General features: G+C 39.3%; 1 protein-coding gene across 2 annotated transcripts; it reads right to left on the bottom strand.

Annotated features, from left to right (window-relative positions):
* Positions 1–46: 46 nt before the first annotated feature.
* glyr1 (glyoxylate reductase 1 homolog (Arabidopsis)) lies at positions 47–20199 on the bottom strand. 2 transcript variants are annotated; one of them, XM_050068502.1, is made up of 16 exons: positions 20088–20199; positions 17645–17681; positions 17462–17541; positions 17239–17377; positions 13813–13923; positions 12809–12892; positions 9326–9379; positions 8247–8297; positions 7404–7477; positions 6956–7055; positions 5938–6048; positions 5725–5826; positions 5271–5433; positions 2759–2938; positions 2399–2523; positions 47–857 (listed from the first exon to the last, which is right to left on the bottom strand). In XM_050068502.1, exons 1-16 carry the CDS (start codon positions 20123–20125, stop codon positions 783–785), a joined length of 1524 nt encoding a protein of 507 aa, XP_049924459.1. In that variant the 5' UTR covers positions 20126–20199; the 3' UTR covers positions 47–782. The 2 variants fall into 2 exon arrangements, with proteins under 2 accessions (XP_049924459.1, XP_049924460.1); XM_050068503.1 differs by lacking the exon at positions 12809–12892.
* Positions 20200–23837: the final 3638 nt, after the last annotated feature.

The following is a 23837-nucleotide window of genomic DNA, read 5'->3' as shown; positions in this document are numbered from 1 at the left end:
CTTAATTATGCCATTCAGTTAAAATACAACTCAGAAAGTGGATTCATCTAGTTTCAGAGTAATATATTAAAATAAGAAAAACACTGTAAATGAGAACTCTTCCAAACACAAGAATAAAGGGTTTCAAATGTGGAAATCTCAAGTCTTGATGAGAGTATCAATTATTACTGCATTTTAAGGCCTCAACACATTGTTGCTCTGTCCTTAACCTGTTCAAAAATTATCATTAACACCAACATAAAAGCATAAATCATCTTGTGAAATACAGAAACAAGCCATGGCCAAACTGCACCAAGAAGACCTAAAAAGAAACATAAATAAATACTATAATTGATAGACTCGAGGGGTTACAATATTAAGGCAATGCAGTGGCATGTTCTTGGTGTTTTCTCTCATGGAATTCTGGACATTTAAAAGAAAAGCAAAGATCACACTCAATTAAATATACTCAACATTTGCACATGAACAAAAAACAATCTTCTTTAGGGTTTATGCATCCACAAAACTGCCCCCACAGCAAATTGCAGTAGTACAACCTTATTTGGAGCACTCATACAGCATATATTCCCCCAGTACAGTCAGTGCAATGCTCAAGGTTGCCTCTAACAAAGGAATTACAACCCCATGACTTTTGGGCAGCTAACATGGCTGGCGCTGTGGCAAAATGAAATAAAACAACTAGAATTTAAAACAAAACAAAACAAAAAAACTCATTACATGACAAAGGAGAAATAAGAAGGGATTAAAGACTGTGTGGTCCAGAGGATAAGTCACACCTCGCTCTAGTGAATGTAGGCTCTGTAGACTGCAGATATATCATTGTCTGACTGGTCCAGTGCCTTAGCCCTCTTGTAAACCTGCACAGGAACAGAACAAACAAAAGAGGTTTCAGGTGTACTACATGTGCTTCACCCCTATTGTTACTTAGGTTATATATTTAATATGTTAGAACCAATTCCATTTTACTGCAGGTGGATTGAAGAAAATTTCCATTTTCTGTACCGTGCCAAAACACACAATGGCTTGGACAGATATTAGAATTCCCATCTCGTGGGTGTTTGCTTCCACAAACCAGTCAAGTTGCACTTACAGTTTACATCCATGTCTGTAAAAACACAGATGCTTCAAACACATTTTCCCCAAGCAGCACAGAAGATCTAGAAGTTTCAAGGTGGACACCCAAGATTAGTGTCACCAATTCAGTATCTGACCAAATGTCTCCCCTTCTGTTCCTCAGACATGGCATTGAGTAATGGACAGAAAAGTGTTTTTTGCAGAACATTATCATGTCACAGTGAAGCTGACCTTTGACCTTTTGGATATACAATGTCATCACTTGGTCATTTTATTCCTTTTAACATCTGTGTGATATTTTGACATGATAAGCATATAAATTCTTATTGCCAAAAACATGTTTTGTGACATCACAGTGACCTTTGACCACCAAATTCTAATCAGTTCATTCTTGAGTCCAAGTGGACTTTTGTGCCGAATTTGAATTGTATTTGGAAATCATGGATGTCGTGTTCACCAGGCTAAAGAGGAAAAGGACCACCCAGATTGTGTGTTAGTGTCTTACATCTGTGAAAACACCCTGAATGCTGAAAGGTACATACAGGTTTTGGAGGAACATATGCTGCCATCCAGAGGATGTCTTTTTCGGGGACGCCCCGGCTTATTCCAGCAAGACAATGAGAAACATTCTGCACGTGCTTCAACAGCGTGGCTTCATAGTAAGAGTGCAGATACTAGACTGACCTGCCTCCAGTCCAGACCTGTCTCCCACTGAACATGTGTGGTGCATTATGAAACACAACATACGGCTATGGAGACCCCGGACTGTTGCACACCTGAAGTCATGTATCAAGCATGAATGGGAAAGAATTTAACTTTTAAAACTTATGTCCTCAGTTCCCAAACACTTACTGAGTGTTGTTAAAAGAAAAGGTGATGTCATACAGTGCTAAACATGCCTCTGCTCCAACTTTACTGGAACATGTTGCAGGCATTACATTCAGAACAAGTGTATATTTATATTATATTACATTTTAAATAAAAATGTTTCACGAGTTTGAAAATAAAATGATCTTGTCTTTATGATGTACTCAACTGCATATGGGTCAAAAAGGATTTGCAAATCATTGCATTCTGTTTTTGTTTATGTTTTACACAGTCAGTGTCACACTCCACTCATTTAGTCTCTAAAGCCTTCACATGTACTAATTGATCCATTGTATTTCTTAGGCCGAGTGTGGAATGTACCCCATCCTCTTTAACCAAAGAATCAATGTGTACCAAGAGGAAGGCAATTCTTTGGTCAACAGTTCACAGGAAAAAAGAAATAAAACAAAAGATTAATAATATTGTTGTAAAAACTAACAACATTCCTAAGTTGTACCTCATTGGCAGCTGCAGCCATTGGGGTTGGATGGTTGGCCATGTCACCCATTGAAATGGCTAGCCTCAGGTCCTTCTGAATATGTTTCAAATAGTAGTCTGGCTTGAAGTTGCCCTGTAAAATATCTGGACAAGGCAGGAAAACGATTATTGAATAACTTTAAAGATATTTTCAAATATTTTTGTCTGAAATTCTCTGACAGTGTTCATGTAACTTGTTTTCTATGGCACCAAAATCTAAAAAAAATGATCATGCAACATTAAAAGGAAATTGAGAAATACAGTTAATTAAAGACAACCATGAGCATGGTTTAGGTAAGTCACTTAAAGACAACTTAAAACTTCCTTTGCGTGGACCTACTTTGGCATTTCTGGTCCACAAAGGTGCTTGCCATCTGGCCCTGGCACAGGATGTCCAGGAAGGTCTGTTGTGATTGGCCTGTGGCCTGGGCCAGGGTTAGCCCCTCTGCAATGGTGGCCATGAAGCTGCCCTGCACCATGTTCAGGATCAGCATCATCCTCGCTGCATTACCCGCTTCACCTAAAAAACCCACACACACACACACACACACACACACACACACACATTTGTAAGCACACATAAAGCTAGGAGTATGTGACAGTCTCCACACACACGTGACAATCATCCTTAGTGTGTCCATGTCTAAATTTCTGTTTGCCTGAAGTTGGCTTTTTACTCATGTTGGCTAGCCACAGAGCAGGGGACTTGCAGTAAAAGCTCTACCAATGAGAAATGTGGTCATGTGATGTCGTCCGGCAGCTCAAGCATCCAGAAATAGAAACTAGACAGAAACCAAAGGAGAGACTCAGATCTAAAATAAAGGTAGATTTTTTTTTAGAGGTCATTCACTGACAAGACACTGGACATTGCAGCCTACACTATTTGCTGGTTAATAATCTACTAGTGTTGTTAAAAATATTGATTTCTGACTAGTGAATATTTGAAATCGTTTTAATACTTATTTTCCACAACAATGCTCTCTCTTATTGCTAATGTTTACTACAGTCATTCTGCTGTTCTCTGCTACTAACCAAAACAGAAAAGTCATCACTGTCATGTTATAGCTTTGGTATATTAATTTTTTAATAAAAATTCAAATTTTTTTGCCCCAAATGTCAATTTTTCCATGTAATATTGAAAAAATATTGAATATCGATGTTTTTAACCTTTACAGGATTATTCAGACATTAAAGGGAATTCACATATTTATTTTCTTTCAGAAAGACAATTGTAACCAACAGTGATGGGGGTACCGCATTAAAGTATCACATTACTTTTTGCAGTAACAAAGTATTATCACACATTACCAACAGGATTTTGGGTAATATTATTGCATTTACAATGCCTTGTGATGCATTACCACCACAAATTAAGTATTTATTGCTTAAATTTTCCATTGATCCATATTGTGCCACTTCTGCCAGTGCCACCAGAGAAAAAAATCCCATGATGGTTTTTGTGTCTTGTCATGTCTTGTCATGATATGTCATATAATAGAAGGGTGCCAGCTATCAGCACATCTGGGTGATGCCATATTGCATATTCACTGTGTTTCCATTCATAAACCTATGACGTATCCCATTCTCCTATTGTTTATTTTATCCTCGTCCCGGTGATCAGCATATCTGGGTGATGTCGTCAAGTGTGTGTAAGCATGTTGGATGTTTTCCTTTCACATCCCCTACAATGGCGGAGTAATGCCGACTGTCCCCTTCTTATACACAGCTCTCCCTCTGGTACTGTTAAAGCTTACTGGCACACTGGGAACTGACAGGTGGGTCCTCCAGCTCTGTGACTATAGTGACTGATTTGTATGCCAAAATGTTTGTTGTTCTAACCTCAGCATTTGTTTATTGTGTTTCATATTGTAGGCCTACAAATATTCATCCATGTCTCATAATTGATCAGACATCGATCCCATGCCTGCCTGTCTCTGTGTCCAAGGCTTTCTGGTTATTTCTGGTTATTTAAAAGGATCTAGGCTAGTTCATTGTTCTGTATCATCATGGTATTGTTAATGTAAGCAGGGGATTTTAATAAAAAGTGGTAACTACTGTATGTGAACACAAGAATGAGCCAGATCTGCACTCTGGAGGAGAGACTTCATTGGGCTGTACAATATCTCCCACCACTGGATTTGTACCGGCAATAAACTGGAGCTACTGTGCTTTGATTACCTGCTATAAAACAACATGACCCTCTTTCATTTTATAATGCCTAGTTGTTCTCCTGAGGTCATTTGGTTAAAGTAACAAAAGAGTAGTGTATTCAGTAACACATTACTTTGTGCAGATAGTAATATTGTTAAGTAACTTGTTACTTTTAAATGACTGTAACTAGTAATATGTAATGTGTTACATTTTGAAAGTAACTTGCTCAACACTGGTTACCAATGTAGCTCAGCTCAGCAGTGCAAGGACTGGAAACATATGAACACCGCCTGACTTTGTCCACAGTAACAAAATCCTCCTACCAGCACCTCTAAACGTTAACATGTTATATCTCACTTGTTTAATCTATGCAAAAACACAGGGCCGTACCCGACTTAGAATTATGTCAATCGAATCCGATTTGGCTGTTCAATACGAATATTTAAAGATTCGGCCATGGCTATCGCCTGCGTCACAGGCATAAAAATGGCACTTCACCTTTTACAGAAGGTTATGTGCCAAGCAGAGATCAGTAACTTCCTGGAGTCTCTGCTGGTTGCCTGGCAACCGCAGAGCCAACAAACAGCCAAGAAGTTGTTCATGTTAATGCCTGATAAAACTATTGTAAGTCTATCCAACAGTGAACCCATAACGTGTCTTACTGAACTGGGAGGTGACATGTATCAGTACACCCTGCATACCCAGGAAGAAGGAGGTCTTGCCCATGGCCTGGAAGCAGCTGCTGCAATCCTCGTAGACACTTCTGTCACCAGCTGCCAGGATGACCAGCATCCCATCATTGGAGAGCTGCTGACTTCCTGCCACTGGTGCCTCCAGGAAACGCCCACCTCGTGATGTAATCACCTGACATTCAAACATCAAATAACAATTTGATACAGCAATACTTACACAAATGCAATGACAGTAAGTGCTACTACTGTATATATTTAATTAAAAACAGTAATATTTATACTCTTCCAATGACAATAACATATACTACTGTATATACATTTCGGGGGAGGGAAGCATCAGTCATTTAAAGAATTTGGAATAGTTCCTGATGGTAAAAAGCGTATAAACAAACAATTTCAATAGTGCATGACTTTTTCCTGTGTGCTTAAGATAATGTTGTGTGTATGTTTTGTTAGTGTTTACCTGTGAGAGTTCTGTGATGGTCTCTGGGTCAACAGTGGACATCTCTATGTAGCATTTGCCTGGCCTGATTCCCTGCAGCACTCCACTGGGTCCCAACACCAACTGGAGAGCAACAAATCCACAAAAAAGGTTGTTTTTTTGTTTTTTTTACCCACAAGCAGGTGATTCACACCTACACAGGAAGCCATTTACTGGTGTGGAGCTGGTACTTACATCCCTGGCAGCCTTTGGGTCAGAGACACAGGAGAAAGTGATATCACACATGGAAGCCACCTCTGCAGGAGTCCGGCCTAACCTGGCTCCTTCCTGGATGAACAGGTCACACTGGAACACAGCAGGCAGGAGTTATTTAATAAATCATCATTAGTACGCCAGCACATCATACTTCCATGGTTTGCCAGCATATGCACCAAATCTTTTTATTAAGCATCTGATCAGTGCAGCCATCCTCTGGTACAATTAATGTCATGTTCATTGTAGGGATGCATCAACGCCAATATCAATGTTTAAAATTAAAATGTGGCTGATAGCTGGTGCCAGTGTTTTCATTGTTGTTGAATTTTTGTTTTGATGTTATTTATTCCCCCTTTTGTACCAGGGAAACAAAAAAATCTTCATTCTAAAAAAGCAACCTGACTGTTTTAAAGTCATGAAGCCCTTTATCACACTATCATTGAATGACCATAACTTCAATCATTAATATTCATGAAACAGCCTTTAAGACAGCCTTTCACGTGAAAAACATCTTTTAAAAATGTTTTAAGTCTTTTTAATATATATATATTATATCATAATTCCCTCTGTAATATCTATTTTATAGTGTTGTGAAAACATAAATTTCTCCCTAAAGTAGCTGTATTTATTAAAGTTTCTCGCCAAAAACTTAATTTTTACAAGATTACACCGAACACATCATGATAATGTTATAATTTACCTTTTCCCATTGCTCATTTTTGTACTTAACAGAGCTTGAATGCATCATCATGTAACTCAAAGCAACCTCTCTTAGCTGTTAGTTACAGCAACCAGCTGCTAACGTATAACGCCGTATAACGTATAATGTCGGCTGCATAAAGTAGGGACTTCTCAGCGGCCCTTTAGCACGATCTCTGTGTAATAAGGGCTACTGACATTAATGACACCTTGTTCATCAGACAATACATTAGTGATTATTTGACACTGGATGATGCAATTGCCTGTGTGACAGTAACTCTGTGTTGCACTACAGTACCTTTTCTGCTGTGCGGTTCCACACTGTGACAACATGACCCATTTTCAACAGGTTGGAAACTATACCGCTACCCATCAGCCCCAGACCCAGGAACCCTATCCTGAAGGGCAAAGTCCAAAAACAACAAACAAATCCAAACATGATCAAAAAAATGAGCATTCATATGTCCAAGTAACCCATTAAAAGGTTAGGTACAAAATTGGTAACAGTAATCCTAAGTGTTAAAGGAATACTTCACCCAAACAATGACCATTTGTATATAAATAAGGGACCACGTTTAACAGTGGCAATTAATATATATTCCCAATTTTCGGTGGAGGCATACAGACAAAGTTTTCTCTACAAATTCAACATCAACAAATGGTCATTTTGTGGGTTAAGTATTCCTTTAAGCCAGCTCTGTGTTTTTGGTTAAATTTACTGAGTCATTTTGAGGATGTGTCAATACCTTTTATCTGTGGGTGTGATGCTGCCATTGATGGCTGTGCTGTCTGCTGCTTGGATGGATGTTGACCCTGTTTCCTGCACAGTCAAAAGCAACACCGTCAATTTCATACTGAGGGGAAAGTGAGGCCTTATTTAGCTTTGCTATGCATTATTTTCTAAACCAAATATATTCCAAAAATGTTATTATTGAAAACACAGCAGTTTAAAATTCAGTTGTAAAAGCTCAAATGAATATGAACTTCTTCCACTCTGCGCAGACACAAGCATTCCCCGCTGACATTACTGTCTTTCAAAGGCTATAACAGGTTGAGTTAGTACTACATGAAATTAGAAGACTTTAATTTTTATTGTATTTGACATAAAAAAAAATTTATACTGGGGTCACCTAAACAGTCTTGGAATTGCATAAATGGAGTCTGAATGGAAAGCTGAGACTCTTGTGGATTCAGTGAGGCCAATTTTGATCATGTGTCATGACGTTAGTTCCATAGTAGCCATCTTACTGTAGCAAAACTATTTTTTTGAAATTATAAACTCTATGCATGTAAGTTTGAATAAGCATCTAACCAAAACACAATGTTTATTACAGATTCAGGACTAGAAAAACCTGACACACAAAGCTAAGATGCATCTCAAATTAATCTTCAGGTTCCCAGCTTTCAGATGATATAGACCACTTCTATGTAGCATATACTGTTGACGTGCTTAAGATTCCCTGTGCCCCACAAAAAGACAAAAATGTGTCTATTGTATGTGGGGTGGAGTAGAAGAGGTTAAAATAAATCCATAAAAGTTGGAACATTTTGACTGGTTAGTTTTACTAGAAAATTACTAGTTACTTTACCTCTTCAATGATCTTTAGGCGCTTGCTGATGGGTTCCATTGATGAGGCTGGCTGTGGGCAGTGAAGAAACAATCATATAGAAGTGACCAACATTCTCTACACAAGTCACAAAGAAAATGCCAATTTCATATTGGATTCACTGCATCTTACAAGTAAATTATGCAGGATTTTCCTAAACAACAATGTATAGACTCATACTAAAGTAATCCCTCTCAATGACCCACTCTTAGTGTGTGATGGTGTATTTTTTTCTGCAGGGACTCTGCCCTCTGCCTGGATTTTCTTATTTTCTTATCATTTTTCTACAGTCAGGACATTCTTTTGCACAGCACACAGGGTAGGTTGGGACTTCATAAAAGTGGTGACCAGGTGCCAAACTATAAGCAGCACGCATCCAAGAGGAAGCTACGAAAATCACAGACACAGTGACGAAAAAATGCCAATATAGTAAACAGTATACTTTGTAGGAATTAATTTACATTTAAGTAAAACGAACTATGTGATAACAAAATTTTGTAGTAAACATTTGATAAAATAACAGCTACAAAAAAACAGCATTCAGTGCACATCAGTCACCGTTTGGAAACATCTGGTCAGCATCCCCTCCAATATCATTGCCAATATTGTGTATTCAGTTGATGTATTTGATTGGTGCATCACCTCATACACTCAAATGATGGAATGAAATTGTTTTGTTTCTGTATATTTTGTAACTACCAACCCATTAGGGATCATTGCATAGATATTTGAGACACCAGACTTTAACTTGGACCTGTGCCCAGGGTCATCATGGGCTCAAAGTAGAAACGTCACTGCCCAAACCCCTATGACAGGCTGACAAAGGATTTATCAGTTTTGCCAGAGATTGTTTCAGTTTAACTGTTACAGGCCCACACAGGGGGTACCACAAGAAACACTGCTGTCTCTTTATCAGCACTGACCAAATCAGAGTCAAGCAGACCAAGACTACAGAGCACCAGATTGATCAGACTTGTAGAGCAAATGAATAATTTAAAAAAGGAGGAAAGAAAAAAATTATAGGGTGCAGGTGTCAAAATACTGAGCGTGCTTCCTCTTACCTTCTCAGACTGGCTAAGTAGGAAGTGATGGAAATGTGGGTCGTCCTTCACAGGCTGCAACAGAAAAAGAGATCACTGTGACAGTGTTTTCTATGCTTATGTAGTGACCAGAGTGCAGGAACCACTTAGTGTACACCACACCATGCTGACACATCAGGGCTCCCACCATGGTCTTTATACAAACTGCCATAATTATGTAGTAAAAGAAATTGGATGTAGGGCTGGGCAATATAGCTTAAAAATAATTTAGCAATACTTTTGGATTATATCGCGAAATCTTGAAATCTTCTCTTAAACAAAATAATTACATGAACTACAGTTTTCAAAAAGCTAAAGTAGCTCCTGTCATAATTCAGTTAAATAAGGTATTGTTATGATAAAGTTAAATAAAGTATTGTTAGAATTTAAAAAATCAAAGTGGAACCATTTGTGCTTTAATTTTGAAGCACCCGGCTCGGCCCGGGCCTGAGGTGTTGATGTTTTTGCCGTGAACTTGGTTAACAGTAAGATGATTGCAGTTAGCAGACAGTTTACATTAAATTACAGCAGCACCTTTAAATGTGAGGACTTATTCACTCTGAGAGGGAAACACACTGACAGCGCTTCCCTTCATAAATTCATATTATTTGCAAGTCGAACTGGTGCTCCATGGTTGCGAAATGTGAATAACAGTTGCGGTCTAGAGCCCTGCAGATGAGAAACACCCTTCGCCTGCTCACACACTATCGCTCAGAAGAAAGTGATCAGGATGGGCGAAGGAGTGTGTGTGACAAACCATGTTTGTGAGTCTTTCTGTGTGTGTGTGTGTGTGTGTGTGTGACTATGTTACCCTTTTTATTCAGTGTTTTCAAATTAGTCTTTTTTTATACATTCCACATGGAACAAGCCGCAATTCTTCAAGTATTAGGGCTGCACGATATATCGTTTGAACATCAACATCGTGATGTGCGCATGTGTGATAGTCACATCGCAGGACATGCAATGTTTTCCCTTTTTTGAGAACATGTAAACTTTTGTATACATGAAAAGCAGCTCTGAAGAAAGCTCTTTACTCGCTCCGCTCACCTCTCTCTCGTCTCTCCCTCTTTGAGCACTCAGCAGCCCCCCACCCCCCCTCACAATAAAAGCCTATTTAGAAAACAGAGGGATTCTCTCAGCCGAGGTTATAAGGGGCTTTTAATTTGAAACAATTTCAGGAAGTGTTGAGTTTGACATGACGGCGCGATGCATTAACTTTATCAAGGCAACGGGAACGGATAAAAAGTAAAAATATGAAGATACAGAGGGATTAATAAATAACGGACCGTCTTTAATGTAGTCTGTTTCAAATGAAGCTGGTAGCCTCTGCAGCTGTGGTGAGTAAAAGCCCCGCCACTATGTTTTAATTTTCTTACTTTAAGTCATATGGTGAAAATTCTTATTTTATTTTCGTATTTTTTATTATCGCAATATATATTGCAAAAATAAAATAAAATCGCAGTGTCAGTTTTTTCCAATATCGTGCAGCCCTATCAAGTATATTCCATATATTGCCCACCCCTATTTGGAGGTGATTCCATCCATAGTCTAAAAATCTGATGTTGCCCTGGAGTGTTAATGGTGAAGGCTAATTAACTCCATAACCAGCGAGAACCCGATATGTGTTCAACTGCTGCACAAAACATTCAGGTTAAAAAACAACAACAGCATGTTAGCTTAAATGGCTGACCTTTGGAATACTTACACCAATACAGAGCAAGAAGAACACAGTTTGCTGTTCAGCAGAACTAGAGGTGACCTGACACAAATCCACATGCTTCATATAATGTACAGTTTGACTGGCCTATGAAGTGACAGTTACAGGTGGTCTCCCTCTCTACACTGAATACTAGCTAATACCCTAAAGCCAGTAAGTGAAGATGAAGTATAAGGTCATCATGTGAAGGCATAATGTGTTAGCATATCACACAGTAAAAAATGAGCTTTTGTGATGTATCTGTCACAGAATGGCCAAGTTTGAGTTCTCTGAAACTAGATGAATATCTGATTCTCTCCATGTCAGCAGAACTGATGAATTCTGAACAAGTTAACATTCACAGTTCCAAATTGTCCTGTCATTTAAGTTTCTGAAAACAAAACAACATGGCAAATACAACAAGGAAATGAGCTGATTCTGTTTACAAATCAAAAGACCATAAAGAAGTGTAAAGGGAAACGCTGCCTATTTTCAACCAGCTCTGTGTCATGGCAGTGTGTGCAGATGAACCGTGTTTGGTTTCCCCCGTGCCACGAGCGCCTTCAACTCCCCACCCATCCGCCAGCAGAAATCTGTTGGGTGGCGCAACATGCATCATTGGGACCTCTGCCGAGCAGTCTGATTGATCAGTCAATCCGATCAGAGGTGATGAAATGAACTGCTGGCTTTGAAAATCACTCTGCTGATAGAGGGTTGAGACAGACACAAGTCATCACTGCTGTGATGTAATTTTTCCAGTTTTTCAAATATCTTATTATTCTGATCATTTTATTTTTTGGTGTTATTGCGTTGGGTGAGAAATGTATGTGTATCCCTAATGAAATTGACAATAAATATTATCCCTGCACAATGTAGTACGTAGCATTTAATTTACTCACTGTCATCCAGTATTTGTTTATTTTTCTGTCCTCTTTATCTTTCTGCCATTTTCTTCTCTGCTTAAGAAACTCTTGAGCCTCTTTAAAGACCTTCTCCCTACTCCTAACAGTTTGTCTAAGGGCTTTGTGAATAACTTTTATCTTTACAAGGTCCTAGTCTTAACTTCAAGGGGAAATTCTAAGAAAAGGTCACAATTCTAAGAATTTTCTTAGAATTTCGTCACTAGGAGCAACTCTTAGCACTAGGAAGCTTTGTATACGACCCCAGGACTGATCATAAACATTTGATTCCAGGCTACTGAAGTCACTTCCCTTTTTAGAACATAACTCCTCTACCACAGAGCTCTCAGTCATGCTTGTTGGTGCTGTGCAGTATGATGTCATTATGTCAACAAGTCAGAATATTGCTATTACTACAATATGTATTTCTTTTATCATATTAAAAATCGTACCGGCCTTATCGTGAACAATATGATATGGTACACCCCCAATGGGTTGAAGCCAAACACCTTTGGTCTGCACAAACTGCCCAGACACAGAGCTGAATTTAGAGTGGTCATCAACCCTGCTCCTGAGGAGCTGGTTGGCTCTCTTTACTACCAGACACACATAAAAAGCAGAAAGCTGATCAGGAAATCATACATTTCTGGGTCAACTGAATCAAACGTCAGCCCCTCTTGAGCCTCCACATACAGAGCTGGTGACCATTTTAACAGCACACGCCAAACAAACAGTTTCAGTAGTCAAGAGTGAGCACCAAACAGGTCAGAAGGGAAAGGTCTGCAGTTGCTGGTGATTAAAGCCAAAGCTTAAGGTCAGGTAGAAAAAAAGCAAGGCAAGGCAGACTTGTTGGGAAGGGGGTTCACCTACACTGCTTTCCCATTTGAATCCTGAGCCAGGTCCAGCCCCCAGCCTCTCAATAGTGGACGGCTCGGGGTCAGAGTCAGTTAAGTCCTTAAGGAGGAGAGAGACACATATTCACCTTCTAAATCAAAGGGTGAATTTTTAGAGGTCCATGTCTGCCGTAGTGGGGGATGTTTTCTCTGTCATATATGGAAGAGACAGTGTTGAGGTCCAAATATAAAATTCCATTCATCCACTTCCATTCCACTGTATTGGAGTGGAGAAATCTCTTGCAGGCACTGCAGGCAACCCCTGACAGTACCTAGAACTTGGATTTAGCATCATCATCTGAACAGTGCCCAAGTTAAGTTTTAGAACTTTAAGTCAAAGCAGAGGAGAACAGTGGAAACAAAAGCAGAACCTGAGATAATGGCTACATGTTATGTTACACTGAGTTCCTGCAGGCAAATCACCCCAATTACAAACCAAAAAAACAAAAACCCAGAATCGTTCACTGGGACCTCGGATAGGGGTGGCTAAACATTAGTATCCATACTGTAAACCCCAGTATTCACTTTGTATTATTAGATTCAACAAGGTAAAATTTGTGACTGTTTTTGCTGTTATGACATTGCAATACTTAGCAGGAATGTTGTCACTTTAAATTGTAATCCATTAAATGCACATTGCAGGTTTAGTGGAGACAATTTCATCAGATTGCTTTTGGGGAGAAAGCTCATGCCTGGGTTTTGAACATTAACAGAAATACAGATCACAGATCTCATCCTCAAGCTGACATTCCCTACAGTCAATGAAAAAATCTGTGCATGGCTCGGTGCACTGAAGAGGGAAGGATGGAGTTCAGAACTCATTAACTGTCTGTAAATCAGTGTCACTCTCTTTGCTTCACTTTTTCCAAGCCCCATTTTACTGTGTTTGTTGTCTTTTCTAAAGAGTGTTTATTTTGAATTAAACACGATTTAACTAATGCTTGACAGGACAATAGTTTAACTTGTCAGTGTTCTACTGACCTTTTCAGAGGGGTCCTTCAGGGCACTGAGATCCTCATCATCCTCCTCCAGTATTTTCAGTGGCTTGTTGGATGTCTTCTTTCCTTTTGAGTCTCCTTTGCCATCCGAGTTCTGTTAAAAAAAGGTCAAAAAAAGATCAACAACTAATGATTTTTTGCTGCTATTTTTTGCATGTCAAGACAGTTCTTGGTAGCCTGATGACTGTTATGAATGTAGGAGGGTTTAGAAAATAACTTTGAACAGGTTACAAATACACTCGGCAAAAGGGATGACTGAATTCTCTTGTATGCTTCCACTCAGGTGGGCAGCCTAAAGAGAGACCATGTGTCCACTTGAACAAACATTTGCTGAGACTGAACATGAGACCTAGGAGAATTCACGAAGAAGGTTTGACAGAGCAGGACTTATTGAGTAAAATTTCACAATATTAATTGTTCATTTGATTCCATCAATTTCAGTGCTGGAAACAAGCCAGTTCCGCATCTGTGTTTGTTTTGGTTGGGCTGTGGTGGCATAATAGCAGGGCTGGGCAATATCACATTAGTTAACTTGCTAGCTAGCTAACTTACCATTTGGTATATTTCACATTGTATGCATTTGACAAATGATGATTAAGCTAATTATTGGATTTTCATTTTCAAGAATGTTCTGTTTTTGAACATAGGGCTTAGTCTTCAGAGGGTTAATCAATAAATTGTTTTTTTTTTTAATTTCTATGAGACAGGTTTATGTCTGCTTCGGATGTGGGAAAATAGTTATTTCTATATGTATCTGACACAGTGAATACAGCCTGCGCAAATGAACAATTTTATTCTGGAAATTTCCCAGAAATTCTCATGTAAAGTTACCTTGATTATTCCTGGAATTTGGACACCTTACCTTAGAGTATCAGAGTGTGCAGACACAACTGACAACTCACGCTGCTCCGCCCCCCTTTTCCATTACCGTTCTTTATTTCTAGTTAAGTTAAGTTTAAGTTACTTTTGCAGTTAGCTAAATTTGAAACAAGACTGTTTTGTAAAACATGTCTGCCATGCTGATAATACTGTGTCCAATGTAGGGTTGGGATCCGGATCCGGTTCTTTTTCGGAACCGGGTCCAAAGTTCCGGTTCCGGAACCGGTTCCATCACATTTGGAGTAACGGTTCCTGCAAACGGTTCCTAGATTGTAAAAAAAAAAAAAAAAAAAAACACGGTTCCAGATTGTTGGCAGTTGTCTTTCATTTGGCCGTGTAAGTGACTGTGGTAACGTCACATGCATCTCCATGAGTGAGTCGAGTGGACCCGCCCACTGATCTCAGATCAGCGTCAGTTGAGCGAGAGAGAAGATGAACATGCGACAGAAGTCATCCAAAGCCTGGTTGTACTTTAAGAAGAAAACAAAACGGTGCAAGTGTATGAAGTGCAGTGCAGTCATCACTTGCACTAGTGGTAGCACATCCGCTATAATAAAACACCTCCTAAAACACGACATTAATCTCAGGGAATGTACCGTGTTCGACAACCTGAGAAAACCTCCGGTACCAGCGCCACCGCCCTCACCGTCACACCCGCAGGCTGTGCAGGACGAAGCCGCTCCAAGCAGCGCTAATGTTAACGACGTGCCCTTCCGAAAAGCACTAGGTTTCCCTGCCTGTCTAATGTTACGTTACTGGTAACGTTATTGATAACTTAAGTTATGAAATTGGCTGTAAATCAGTCGGTCATGAATATAAAGTAACATTAAAGTGTCACGTTGTGTTTTCCTGTATTTAGAAAACACAGGCAGCAAGACCAGCAAAAGCTGTAACGTAACTCCCTTCATGGTGGCAAAAGCTGGGAGGATGACCATAGAGAGAGCTGAAGAGTGTCATTGTGCTGTGACAAGATTTATTGTTAAAGATGCACATGCATTTTCCACCATTGATTGTCCATCCTTTAGGTACAAATTTTATGAATGCATATAAGTAATTTTTTTTTTATTACATTGCTGTGGTTAATTTGAGGCAATAGTGTTACTGTAGAAATCAGAGAATCACTTATTGTTGTTATATATTCTCAGGGAGATGATACAAGCATTGCATTTGTGTTTATTATATACTTGTTTAAGTATAGCAAGTATAATGAATATAATGTAGGAATCGGTAAGAGGAATCGGTAAGGAATCGGACCGTTAAGAAGGAATCGGTAAGGAATCGGAATCGTTAAAATCCTAACCCTAGTCCAATGACAGAGACAACAAATCTGATGCTTCGACTGACAGTGAGATTCAAATCATGAGTTCCTCGATTAATAATACGAATCACTAGCTGCTTTTACACTGCCTCTTCAAGGCGGGAATTTCACGCCGTTAGGTCACCTCGCTGATCTGTATAAAACGTACAATCACATAATGGGGGGACAGAGTTGTCTCTCAGAGATAGTAACAGCGCCGAAATGAGATCTGTACAAAGTGGACAGTCGAAAGGATGGAATCATGGGCGGCACAGGTGTGACGTTTTGGCAACATGATGTGTACGACTCACTGCAGGAGATTTGAAAAGTAGCTGCTAGCAGTTAGCAGCTAACTAAGAACAGCGGTCGAAAATGTTCACAAAATGGGAAAACAATGAGGTCCAGGAGCTCCTTACCCTCCGAGCAGAGGGAGCTTAGCTGCCATATAACAGGTAAGGTAAACTGTAATTACCATGTTTATGCCATTGTTATTGTTTAGAAAGCGCTGCTGACCTGTCTATGTCACACTAGAGGCGACGCTATTGTGTTACACGTCACACCCATCAAGCCTCTATTGATTCCATGATGCCGGCATACTGTCTGAAATCACATACTGGAGTGGAATGATGGCACTGTTGTTTGGTACTGTATAAAAATGCAAAGCCGGCGCAAAGATGGGACTTCATAGCCGCCCTACTGCGCAATCTCTGTGTAAAAAGGGCTATTGATGTTCAGAGGGCAGCTCTAGTGGGCACTTTTAAGTGAAATAAAAGAGGTATACAAGAAATGACAACCTGTCTGAAGTAATGAATTTAACAAAAAATACCAATGTTGCCTAAATTAGGTGAGAGACATTCATGATATCCATTTTGGTACATTTTCAAAGAGAAATCTGTAAACCCCTAACCTCCAACACGAAAATGTATACCAACATTCTCTGTCAACATTACATCTCATTATGTTTCATGTTCAGTGTCTCCCAAGAGTTCTTTTGAGGTTGAAGTGCTTCAACCTGTAACCTCATGGTACATATTTGCCAGAAGTCTGCACACCTTTAACCATCCCCCTTGCCTAAAATCCTTGCATTCTGTACATGAGACTAAAAAAAAACATATGAAAGCAAGGGAATGATTTTTTTTCTGAAGAGTACAGGTAAGCACAATCTATTTAGAATTGCTAGTTATATCTCAAATACTTGATTATGTGATATAGGAACCCCCCACCCCCCTTCACCTGTTCTTTCCCCTTTGCTTTCTTTAGGAAGTCTTCCACTGCATCAACCGCCTGCTGGAAGCGCTTTCCTTTATTTATCTTGATCATCTCCTCTTTGTGGGCATGGTAGGGCTTCAGCTGTTCTACTTTGATCCAGGCACTGAACAGGCACACAGAAACATAGTTCTTACACATTTGTTGATGAAGGATATGCAAGGTCAGTCAGAACTGGTGGTTCACTTACTGGTCTTCAGTTCCAAAGAATTTCACAAAATGGCATTTTTTGCCCCTGGGCTTTTTCAAGTCCTTAGGAGGGCTTACTACCTGAAATGAGAATAAACAGTCAAACATTAGAGTAACATTTGTCATGCAGTTGTTCAAATCTATTTGGCCTTTAAGCAGCCACTGGCATGTTTTCACTTCTCACCTTCCCTGGCCATGGTGGGTAACGACCAAGCTTCCCCCTGAAAGAAGAGTGATACTTTGAGGTCTGGTATCAGTCTTTCTCGCTAGTACAGAGAGACATTACAACACACTCTGGGAATCTGAGGATTCTGGCACTGCTCAGGTCCAATTTTGTGACCAAAGGGAATCTGCCTTTTGCCATCAGGGCACCCAAACTTTACAGAGATACAAACACTGTATTAAGATTCATGAACACAGACAACTGACAAAATAGTGAAAACCCTTACAACATAAACCGATGGAAGTGCACCAATACCTCATCTAGTGAGACATGTTTCATTTTGTTGGAGGTGTCAATAAAAGTTTATCCCAATTTTGTCAGTGTTAATAGGGTTCTACTTGTTCTTTTTATCTTTCTTATTTGCAGTTATGTCTTCATAAGTTATACAAATGTTTCCTCTTGCCACGGTTCATGATTTTGCAGTGTTCTGAGAGATGTAACAGCAACTTAGGCAGCCACTACAGTACCTCACATTTACAAAAATATCATATACTAAAGGGAAACTTCACCCATTTTCAAAATTCATACATTTTACTCCTATGGTCTAAAAAAGTCCAAAAATATTAGTAAACATGAGCTACTCTCTCCCAAGTGCTAAAACTTAAATTTGTGATGTCATGCTGTATAATGTCTGGTACTGCTCCACTGACAGTGAACTGGGAAAGATGTTCTAGATGACACTGAGAGCACCCAGGGGGGTGTTCTGAGTATAGACCGTGTAACATGTTTACTTACAATAACTTCCAGGTAGAAAACTCTTGCATCATGTACATAAAATAAAATGGCCCTGAGCAAATGCTGTGTCCGTTTGTTTTGGGTTTTTTTATCCAGCTGAAAACAAGCTCACCAATAAAATCTGTATCAGTGTGAGTGTATGCTGTATTTAGAATATTTTCACCACTTTACCTTGCTGTCCGATAGTCTTTTCCAGCAGGAATTTGAAGCTGTTGTATCAAAGCCACCAGACTCCATTGACAAAAACAGTAACTTAACTTACCAGCACTTAAGTTGTTGGCTTACTGCGGCTGGTTAGTGTGTAAGGTAAAGCGGAGAAAATATTCGAATATAGCATTCACTGATATTGATTTCCTTGGGTGACTAAATTATGTTTCACTGCGGCCCTGACCACAGCAGTACACTGCTTAGCTTCTGTATCAGAAGATTTGATTTATCTAAGATCACAGCGAAGCAACACAGTACATAAAATAAGCACAGCAGAGGCGTCAGATAGGTTGGACTAGTGTCTCACTATGTATCTTTAGATGTTACAGTTATGGCTGAAAATGACAACAGACATAAACAAGTTTGCCAGTTTTACATATCTCTGCAACTGAAATAAATTGCTTGTTGTCTACTAAGACGTGACTGTTGTTGTAAGTTGGACTTCATGATGATTGGTCCACATGGGTACACTTAATTTAATTCCCCACCACCACCCCAAATCAGTCTCCCATTCATAGTCTATGGAGCACCTCCAAACTTTATACTTGATGACATCACATGTTTTGACACACAGGTCTGGTTTCTGGCTTTGAGAGAGAGTAGCTCAAGTTAACAGACATTGCTTTAACTCTTTTGAGGCCGTGGAAATAACATGTTGATATTCTTGATTTAGGTGGTGGTGCCCTTTAAGTTGCATGCAGTTTAGAGGTAACGTTACCCGTATATCAGTGTAAATTTAACAATATTTCGAAATGCTTGTGGCAAATGTTTAAAGGCAACTAGCCCCTGTTACTTGTATTGACACTTTGCAGTGCAGGTAATACCATCTTGAGCAATACAAACTGCTACAAGGCAATATAAGACCACCCGTTTGACATTATTCTCATTACAAATAAGTCATCAAACTTCTCAAGGTTCGATTAGGCAGAGCTCATATTCTAAGGACAATCTGTAAATCATTGTAGATAGTCTGCAGAGAAAGAGGTGCAACAGTTAACACGGAAGCCTAGCAGACGTGAAGCTACCAACAGTTAGCTAAATATCCGCTTATGCTACGGTGCTAGCAAAGCTCGTCACAGACCACAACACTTCTACAATACTGAAAATTAAAAGTATTAGGCGAAGCTCTACAGATGACGTAAACCCGTCGAGGCAAGAAATGAACGTTTAAAAGACGGAGAGTATCCGGGGGAAGACCCCTCTCTCTTCAGTCTAAACCTTATTCTTTTAAGTTGCCCGCTAGCTAGTAGCTAACGACGGCTGCTGGCTGAGTCAGCTTGGCTAGCAATTTGTTTGGGTTGACCATCAACTAACCGAGTACGAGATCACTTCCATGAATTGCGTCTGGTTCACACCAACATGAATTATAAGCGTTAAACTAACTGATAAAACATTATTGCATGCGAGACAAGATTATTTAGCAGAACCGGAGGGGTCTGACAATGTTTTGAGGTTTTCTCACCACACTAGGTCCCCGATCCTCAAATGCACCGTCGCCATCTTACAACTTTAATAAAACGTCGCACTGAATGAGGGGAAAAGACAACACACACCCACTAATCACATGTGAGAACAAGCCCTTCCTCTCTATGTAACATCCGCCTGGCTGTTTATTTTTACTTTGCATTATTCTGAAAACTGGTTTCTGACAAGCCAAAACACATTTAATATTTAAATGAACAGTATTTTGTTTATGTGTAAAGAACTAAACATCAAAAAGAGGGAAATGACTAGGCAATAACATTACACCAACATAAAAGCAGATGCTGTGATAAATCTACATGCGACAAATGAATGGGTGGTATGGTTCATATTCAATTTGAGTGTGATATTTAACCATTTTATACAGTCTATGTATTTAACCAGCTTTAATCTTAGATAAAAAAAAAAACATTTGTATTTGTGTAGCCTGTGTTTCTATGTGCAGCTCCTTTTCACAGTACTGCCACCCATTGGTGGGAGGACGACCATCTCTATGGCACCTTGGTCTCTAGGTAAGCACTGCAATTTCATTTGGTAGGCCTATCTATTTTGAGAGGCAGGCTTAACACGGATTTGGCCTAAATGTGATAATATAAAGACGCGGTATATTTGTATGTATGGTTTATGTTTTTAAATGGGGGAGCAAACTTGAAAAGATACATCATTGGTGGGGGTCTGGGGGTCCTCCCCCAGAAAAAAAGTAATTTTAAACAAACTTCCTGCATTTCTACACGACCTGCACTAGTCTAGATGAATTAGACTGAGGGTGTTACGAAATCCAAGAATACACCAAGAACGTATAGGGGAGACTGGGTATAGTTGTAACACTTCTTGTCTCAGCACCGCTAACTAGCTCAGTTTTTATGTAAGAGCTCTCGACCTTTGGCACAAAGTACCCTTATTTGTCTACTAAAAATAGCAATGTTCCCAACTTCTCCAACTACATCACAGAATTCAGCAGGGTCATCCCTATGTTTCCCGGGTTCTATGTTTCCCGGGTTCTATGTTCCCCGCTTACCACCCAAAAAGGTTCTATGTTTCCCAGGTTCTATGTTTCCCGCTCAACCAAAAAGGGTTCTATGTTTCCCACTTGGTTGAGCGGGAAACATAGAACCCGGGAAACATAGAACCTTTTTTTGTGTAAGCGGGGAACATAGAACCTTTTTTGCAGGGTTAATTGGGGAACATAGAACCCGGGAAACATAGAACCCGGGAAACATATACGCTCCCAATTCAGCAACTGATGTCAAATACAAGGAGCTCCATCATTACAACCTGCCCAAGTACCAGGGTAAGTTGTAATGACATCACAACTATGTACAATATATCAGTATATTTTTAAGCAAGATATAGATTTAGACAATACTGTTTATATTGATATAAGGTCAAGTTGCGTTACATAACGCATACCAGTGTTCATCTCACACTCTCCGCACAGCTCCGCCCTACTCACTCACTCATAAGTTCTCCAGCCACACTAGAGACACAGAGCTGCTACTCTGTTTACTCCGTCTGTTAATTAGTCTATGTGGGACATCAGTCCATGTGCTGCACATGCTACGCTAAATCAGTTTATGAGATGAATAAAAATGACCACAGTAGCACATGTGCAATCCAGCACTGCGCTGCATAGATAGATAGATAGATAGATAGATAGATAGATAGATAGATATTGTCATTGCATATAAAAAACACAACGAAATTTCGTTTGCAGCACCATGTGTAGGAGACAGAGCTGCTTGATCGTGTCAGGTGAGCATTTGTTTGCTAGTTTGTGTGTGAGGTGGATCATAGTGCATCGTTGTTCTTCTTGGTAGTTGTAGTCTTTTGTGTGACATTGAGATAGTGCCTGGATGCAGGCGACAGATGTGTTTAAAAATTCCAGCGACAACTCAGACATTTCATATACAAGACACATAATGCAGACAATGTGTCTCTTGCTCCTTCCCTCCCTTGACCTCTCTGTTGAGGCTCTGTGCATAAATAAGATCAATTTTCCAGCACTAGATTCATGTAAAAGACCACAGGAAATGACTTTTTAGCTATGTGCAAAAAGTTAATGCACAGCCCTGCTATTTATTTTATGTCATTTTTGCATGTTGTGCAGCTGTTTTTAAACAGGGAACAAAATCCCTGCTCAAATGTGGCTTTGACTTGCAACTGAACATGTAGCCCATTTTGTAGAAAATACTGAGATATCCTGTATTGTCATTCAGCCTGAAAATACTACGATTTGAAATTGTGTCCATATTGCCCAGCCCTAAACACAACCCGAGGTAGGTTGTAGCAATAAGAGTGAAGAATTAAAAATTACACAATTATAAAAAAAAATACACATGAAAAACTGACACATATGCTACTAACCAATTCCTGCTAAAGTCTGACTAGCTATCCTGTATCTGTTAGATGCTTAGTACCTTACTTGGAGTGAGTCCAAAATACAAGTCTGCTGCCTCAGTCTGGATATCAGTAAAGACATCCTCTTGTTGTTCTTGCTGTTGTAACATTTAAAAAAAAAAAAAAAAAAAAGTGCTACAACCATCCCACCCCCATCAGCCATTGTTTAGCTAGTTGTAGCAGCATGGTAGCATGACATGAGCAAAGATGGAATGCCTCACCTTTTAGCCAAGAGACTGCTCTCTAATCAGATACAAGCTCTATCATTCTAATTTTCAGTAGGTTAAGTACAAATCACAATATAGATTTGGTCAAAAAATTACTTTCAAACCTGAAAATCTTCATTTTTGCTGTAAAATCGGCATTCTTCTTCACACAGCTTTAAAGTTTCACATGCAAGATCAGAAGAGGAAGTGGCAGTATACAATAAATGTATAAAATGACTCATAGGTCATCCCTTCTTGGTGAAAGTAGTGCTGTTACAACTATCCTGTTGCAACCATACCGATCTCCCCTAATTGGGTGGTTTAAGACAGGAAATGAATATGAGAAGAATGGCTATTTCATGTATGAAATATATTCATAAAAACATTATGTGGCCTAAAATGGTCGTAGGTTGCAGGCTACTCGGCCATCTTCAGTGTCGAACAAGGACAAATTGCCTTACAACATATCACAATAGGATTTTGATAATTGAACCTGGTTAACAAGTGTTAAACCTGAGAGTTACTAATCTCAATACTCACAAGGCCGTCTTTAATGTCTAACAATTGGATCAAAAAACAAATCGTTTGGATGAATGAAATGGCCTCACAGCATCTATCTAATTCGATTGCCACCTGTTTATTTTACGCACATTTTCTAGTGGTAGCTTTTCTCACTAGCACCACTGGCTGGTGTGGTTGTAATGTTATACAGGAATGAATAATCAGGACTCTTAAATATAACCATTTTAACATTATCTCAAATCAAGGATTATTTTATTGTGTAACTCAGAGGATGACTTTTGCTCCTCAAAACTGAAGGACCAGACCTCATTGTAAAGCCACCCCTTAGAGTAAACCTTCACTACTCAAATATAAGGTAAAAAAAATGTGCATTTTTTCTTATTTGTCCTAATTTTTTAGTCAGTTGCCAAAAATAGTACAATTATAATTGATACAGCCTGCTTAAATATAATTGTGATTGTAGGGACTGTATGATGATGAGTTGTTGTTTTTTTTAAGATGATTTTTTAGGGCTTTTTATTATTCAACAGCTGGAGAGTGACAGGAAATGGGGGAAAGAGAACGGGGATGACACACATCAAAGGGCTGTTGGAATCAAATCCGGG

Source organism: Epinephelus moara, chromosome 18, assembly GCF_006386435.1.
Source record: "Epinephelus moara isolate mb chromosome 18, YSFRI_EMoa_1.0, whole genome shotgun sequence".
Taxonomy (NCBI): domain Eukaryota; kingdom Metazoa; phylum Chordata; class Actinopteri; order Perciformes; family Serranidae; genus Epinephelus; species Epinephelus moara.
The sequence above is the reverse complement of the archived record's forward strand: the minus strand, read 5'-3'. Positions and strand labels throughout refer to the sequence as shown.